The sequence below is a fragment of the Antrostomus carolinensis genome, unplaced genomic scaffold (genome assembly GCF_000700745.2).
Source record: "Antrostomus carolinensis isolate BGI_N321 unplaced genomic scaffold, ASM70074v2 scaffold48008, whole genome shotgun sequence".
In the NCBI taxonomy this organism is placed as follows: domain Eukaryota; kingdom Metazoa; phylum Chordata; class Aves; order Caprimulgiformes; family Caprimulgidae; genus Antrostomus; species Antrostomus carolinensis.
Genome location: NW_010335957.1, coordinates 287 through 6200, shown reverse-complemented (window position 1 = coordinate 6200; position 5914 = coordinate 287). Strand labels below are relative to the sequence as shown.

Sequence of the window (5914 nt, the reverse complement as noted above, 5' to 3'; positions counted from 1 at the left end):
GAACAGACTTTTAAGTGTCCTATGATAGCACTGAATTGATAAAATATGCATAGATTGTCTGTAACACATTAGGAAAAAGCAGTCTGAAGGTATTTGGTCTCAGCTGCTCTTACTTTAGTTATAACAATATTCTATGATTAATATTTATATTTGTGGCAGTAATCTGATGTGTGGCACACAGGCAGTATGTCTGAAAATCAAACAGTAGCAACTGATAGTCAACAATACATGATTTACTATGAGCTTTGGAAATCCCTTTTTAAACTGGTTTGGATCTAATTGCTACCGAAGAGCTCTTGAGGAGCAAGCATTAAGGGTAGATGAATGAGAGGGAATGATACAATGTCTGTCTTTTCTCCTGTTTTACAGCAAGTGGAATGGTGAAATGTTATAGTAAATCAGGTGATAGGTGAACTTCTCTGTTGGAGAACCTGTTAACTGGTTTAACAGTGGTTTTAGTGTCACTGTAACGAAGATCAGTAAACCTGACATGTTGCTAGCTGATCTCTTGTTTCTGACTATGTTTTATGAAGCTATATTGTGTCGACAGGCTGAATCTGGAGTTTTTCACACGTAACTCATTGACAACTGGTAATGAAGTGACTTGAAGTTAAGTGGAGCTTTAAGAAAGAGGCCTAATATGAATCAGCTATTGCAGATACAACAAAAATCTTGAGGACATTATTAACTATCCAAGAAAAAACATTCATTTTTTCCTTTATATAGCTGATCGCCTGGGGAAATTTATTGTTGCTGGAGGGGCTGCTGTTGGCCTGGGGGCCCTCTGTTACTATGGACTGGGCATGTCCAGTGAGATTGGAGCTATTGAAAGAGCTGTGTAAGTAAGATGGCTTACTGTTTTAAGTAAAGAATATGTTAAGCAAGTCTCCCTCCTCTTTCTATCCGTCTCTACTGGTGTCACCCAGTGTACACACAACTTACATTTTTTTCTTGAGCTCTGAACAGAAAGCCCTCGCCCCTGTGCAGGATTTTAAAGCGTATAACTGAAAGCAAAATTTAAATTACCTAAGCTTGAATGATTATTGACTTAAGTGAGTTCCTCTGTTTTGCTAAATTTGAAATTTACTTGTGAAGAGTATATAAATATGTCTTATGAGGTATGACACATAATTTATGAAGGGTAGTCTTCTGTAAAACACTAAGACTACTTTGCCTGCTGTTCCTGTGAGACTGTTCATTCAACTTTAATACAGCACATTGGAAAGAGAGTCTCCTTTGAACACGCTGCTCATCTTGGCATAAGCCCTGCTCTAATAAATGTGTTTTGCTTAAAACTTTGGTGTATTGTTTTTTGGCCAAAAAAAAATGACTGTAATGGCAAAACCATATAGGTACTTAGACTTAAAAGGTGGTTAGTGATAAGCATGGGCTTGGGAGAAATGAGTGCTGGAGACATTTTGTTTTACTTCCTCTGCATTTATACTTGGAAGTCACTGTATGCATTCATGTTGTATCCATGTTGTATCTACGAGAAGCTTTTAACTGATACAGCTATCTCTATTTTTTTCTCCACAAGCCTACTCAAAAGAGTAAAATGGAAGAAAATGTGTGCACTATGTCTAAGTTTGGTGTTAGCAGAGAAAACTTCTTGTCCATAGTATGACCAAATCATACTGCAGAAACTCGCATTCACATCTAGGTCTGTTGCTATTGTTAGCACTCTCAAAATGTCGTTTGTGTCTTGTCATGTCAGATAACCATGTGCAGTGTGACTCAGCAATTTGCAAGCTGCTCAGCAGGCTCCTTAGTGCCCAGTACACATTCTGCAGACATTTTTCCTTCAACTAGTTTCTTATATATATGCCATTCTCTATTTTTCCATAGTTAAAAAGCATCCGTTATTCTGTTTCCCTTATATGCTTCCTCCTTAGAATTGGACTATAATTAACAATGTTATTTGTAATTTGTAGTGTTTTCTAGAGAGTTATGTTACCTTAGACCACCAAGATTTAATAGTTCAGCCCCCTGTTGTAAGGAAAACTCACGGCAGAAGTTGCTAGACCATACCATTATTATGAAACCTCCCTTACATCTGTAGCTGTGAACATATTTAATAACTTGATTGTGTTTTTAGTTGATCTTCATTCTGATATTGGTAATTGTACAGCTGTGTGTGACTGCTTATTTTTCAGTATTTGGCCACAGTATGTGAAAGACAGAATTCACTCTACTTACATGTACTTTGCGGGAAGCATTGGCTTGACAGCGCTGTCTGCTGTAGCAGTAAGCAGATCTCCAGCACTTATGAGCCTTATGACAAGAGGCTCCTGGCTGGTAAGCGTATTTTATAAGTTATAAAAATGTTCACTGAGAAAAGATCCAAAAGGTGATGGTTGATACATAAAAAAAGAAATGTGAAATGTAAACTGCCTAGTGAAAAGAAAGGCAAAACTTCACTTAACGCTGGTGTCCTTATCCATAAAGACTACTTAAGTATCCTAATGATGTTTTGTGATTTAAGATTTGATGATTCTAATTACATGCTGATCTGTGCCTTCTGTGCTTTGATAGCTTGTGAAAGACAAACTGCATGAGCAAAAAAATGCTATGCTATGCTATCCTTACCAGCTATATACAAGTAAGAACCTGTTATAAATAGCTGTCTCAGGCTAGTGACACTATTCCTGTTGATTTATACAAGTGGAAGCTGAGGTCCCTACACATTCGTACTCTTCCCTGTGCTTTTCTGTATAGCTCTTTGAAAGCTGTCTCCTGTTTGCTAAGGCTGAAATTATACTGGTAGGCAAATCATCCAGGCAAACTGCTAACAAAATGTGTCTGCTTAGTACGTACTCAGTGTGTTCAGTGGAACAATAATAGTTAAATGCCAACACCTACATAACTTTATGGAGATTAATTCAATAATGTGTCCTTGGTGATAAAACAAATTTGTACATTTCCGACCGGTTGCTGGATGATTCTGCCCGGAATCATCAGTAAGAGGAGGCAGTGAGGTTTAAAAATTATTGGTAGCAAAAGCACCTGAACTGAGTATTAGTTTTGTGTGGAAAAACGTACAAGAAAAAGGTAAGGCTAGTATTTTGAGTACCTTAATGAGGATTAGAGTAAGGGGTGGAACCATGTGTTTTCCTTCTCTTGTCTTACACAAGTAAGAGACTGTTGCCATTTTACTGCTAAACTTGGATTCCTAGAAGACTAAGTAAATGGGAATTACTGCAGAGATTTGAATGTAACCTTACAGGAGTAAAATTTACAAATGCTCCAGTTATAAATTAGGTTGCTCTTTTCAGAATTACACCATTGACTTTTAGACTATGAGGTTAGAACGGTGACCATATGTCCTAATGCTAACTTGAGCTGTGTAATGCTGTTTTACAGGCAATAGGTGCAACTTTTGCAGCTATGATTGGTGCTGGGATGTTGGTAAGGTCCATATCCTATGAAAATAGTCCAGCAGCTAAACATTTGGCTTGGATGATGCATTCAGGTATGTGATTTTAGTGTTCATTGTAGAGATGTCTGTGCTTTAGTGTGGCTAGATTCTTACTTTAACAAAACTTTGAATTTAAGGTAAATTTTTATATACTACTGTAGAAGAGTTAAGAATTTTCAGAGACCAATGAGAACTCCTGAATGTCAGGAAGTTTTTGTAAGTGTCATTAACATAACTCTAATATTTTTCATAATCTAAAAATCATGTTCAAGTTAAACTTGAGGTATGTACATGCCACATTGGATAAACTAATTGGTTTCGTAGCTGCTTTGGTTTCATGAATGCTTTCTGGCACTATAGCTTGTGTAAGCACTGTTGCCTATACTTAGCATTCTTCAGCTGTATAGGATAGAAAAGTATGTGAAAACTTGACTAGAAAAAATAGATTTTAGTATTACACTGTAGCTTCTTAGATACACGTTCCCAACAGGTGTGTAAGCTGTGAGTACAGATCAGTTTCTCACTAAAGATACCTACTTCGAACAGCCATGGTTATAATTTTTCAAAACTGTTCTGCCAGAAATAATTTATGATTCAAGGAAGACACGTGGATGTTGGGCACCAGAATCATGTTTGGCTCTCAAAAGCTAACATTTCTACAAAGAAGAAAGTGTGTTTATTTTAGTAATTGTTATTGAGTTAAACAACCTAATGTAATGTTAATGGACTAGGTAGAGGTTTCATACAAGACTCTAACAAAAAGTCTGACTTGCTTGCCTAACTAGTTGTTGTAGCAGAAATCTCTCCTACTTTTCAGTGTTGAGTGCCTCTATGGCTATTATGTAGTTGATTAGTCCATACTAAGTGTTGCTTACCCATTCTGTTTTGAACAGATCAATATGTTGACTTTTGTTAGTCTTTATTCCAAAGGCCAGCTCCCTGAAGTACACTGCAGAGCTAGATAGAAGTAGGTAATGGAATTTAAGGTTGCCAATTTATTGTGCTCCCTTATAGATAGGTGCACAATCAGGTATGTTGGTATTTTGTCATGTAAGTAGATTAGTTTGAGCCATGTTATCTGACTGGGGGGGGAAGTTTTGGCAGGTGGTGTTTTTACCAGAACTGTTCCAAATCTTATTTATTTTGTTTTGTTTTCCTTTGTCTAGGTGTCATGGGTGCAGTAGTCGCTCCTCTAGCCTTCTTGGGTGGTCCTTTGCTGATCAGAGCTGCCTGGTATACCGCTGGGATTGTCGGAGGGCTTTCAACTGTGGCCATGTCTGCTCCAAGTGAAAAATTTCTGAACATGGGAGGACCACTCGGACTAGGCTTAGGCTTTGTTCTTGCCTCTTCAATTGGTAAAATACTCTTTTAATACTGTCAGATAAAGTAGGTTATAAACTTAAGCTGGTAAAACGTAGCTCATGTTTAATTGCAGACTGGTCTGTCCAGTTAAGATTTGCCTTAAATACCCCTTGCAACTGTAGCACAGCAGAAAATACTCTTAAATTTGTTCTTGGAAACAAAGCCTGAAGTTACAGTTCTGGCAAGTGACCAATAGTGGTGACTTGTATTTTTAGTTTCTGCCAGTGACTAGGGAAGACAGTAAACGTGATCTTAGTTCTTGATCTACTTGTTCTTCTCCCTTATGTGTTTCTAGGCATTGTTATAGTCCTAGGGATAGGAGTACTTTCACATTAAGAAAAGTACATGATTCCCTAGGGTGTTAAAAATTACTGGATCAGGTTGTATATGTGACATCTTCAGCTTGTGTGTGAAAGCTTTCGGTATCAAAAACGCACCACAAATTGAGAATTGCATACTGATTGAAAAACGTGTGCTACAGTAACAGAAGTTTGACCCAACTCAGAGTAGCAGATACACATAGCAGCTTTCTTTAACACTACTGTACATTCCTCTCCAGGATCCATGTTCTTGCCTCCTACTTCTGCTTTTGGTGCTGGCTTGTATTCAGTAGCTGTTTATGGTGGATTGGTACTCTTTGGCATGTTCCTGCTCTACGATACACAGCATGTTATCAAGCGTGCAGAAACTATTCCGTATTATGGAGTAACAAAATATGATCCAATCAATGCGTAAGTGTTCTGTGTTAACACAGCTGGTGTCAATGTCTGTGTAAGAATTTGTTTCAGGCTATATTGAAGTGCTTTAAAAACAGCCAGACCTTTTGTTTACTGTTGAAAAGTGTATTGCTGCTGATATGAAGAATTACAGGGTTTAAAAAATAACTAGTGGAGTTAAAAATGAAACCATCTGCCAGAAATGAGAGAAATGGGTTTGAATGTGTGGTATCACATACTTCTAGCAGTACTTTCCAAAAAGTATTTTTGTTTTCTAAAGCATTGCTGGGAGAATTTATAGCTGCTTTCTGAAAATACCTGTCAATATCAGCTGAGACAAAAAATGTTAACTCTTTCACAGTCACTTAATATTCAGTAGTCTTTGTCACTAAATAAAAAAGCCTCAACAGCGTGATAGGTA

At 37.4% G+C, this 5914-nt stretch overlaps 1 protein-coding gene across 1 annotated transcript in view; it reads left to right on the top strand.

Moving 5' to 3' along the window:
- GHITM (growth hormone inducible transmembrane protein) overlaps positions 1-5512 on the top strand; it is a 7434-nt gene extending 1922 nt beyond the window's left edge. Inside the window, exons 3-7 of the mRNA XM_010174696.2 lie at positions 727-838; positions 2154-2295; positions 3361-3469; positions 4582-4770; positions 5337-5512. Of these exons, the coding sequence (XP_010172998.1) occupies positions 727-838; positions 2154-2295; positions 3361-3469; positions 4582-4770; positions 5337-5512 (728 nt within the window). The remainder of the gene's footprint in view (positions 1-726; positions 839-2153; positions 2296-3360; positions 3470-4581; positions 4771-5336) is intronic.
- Positions 5513-5914: the final 402 nt, after the last annotated feature.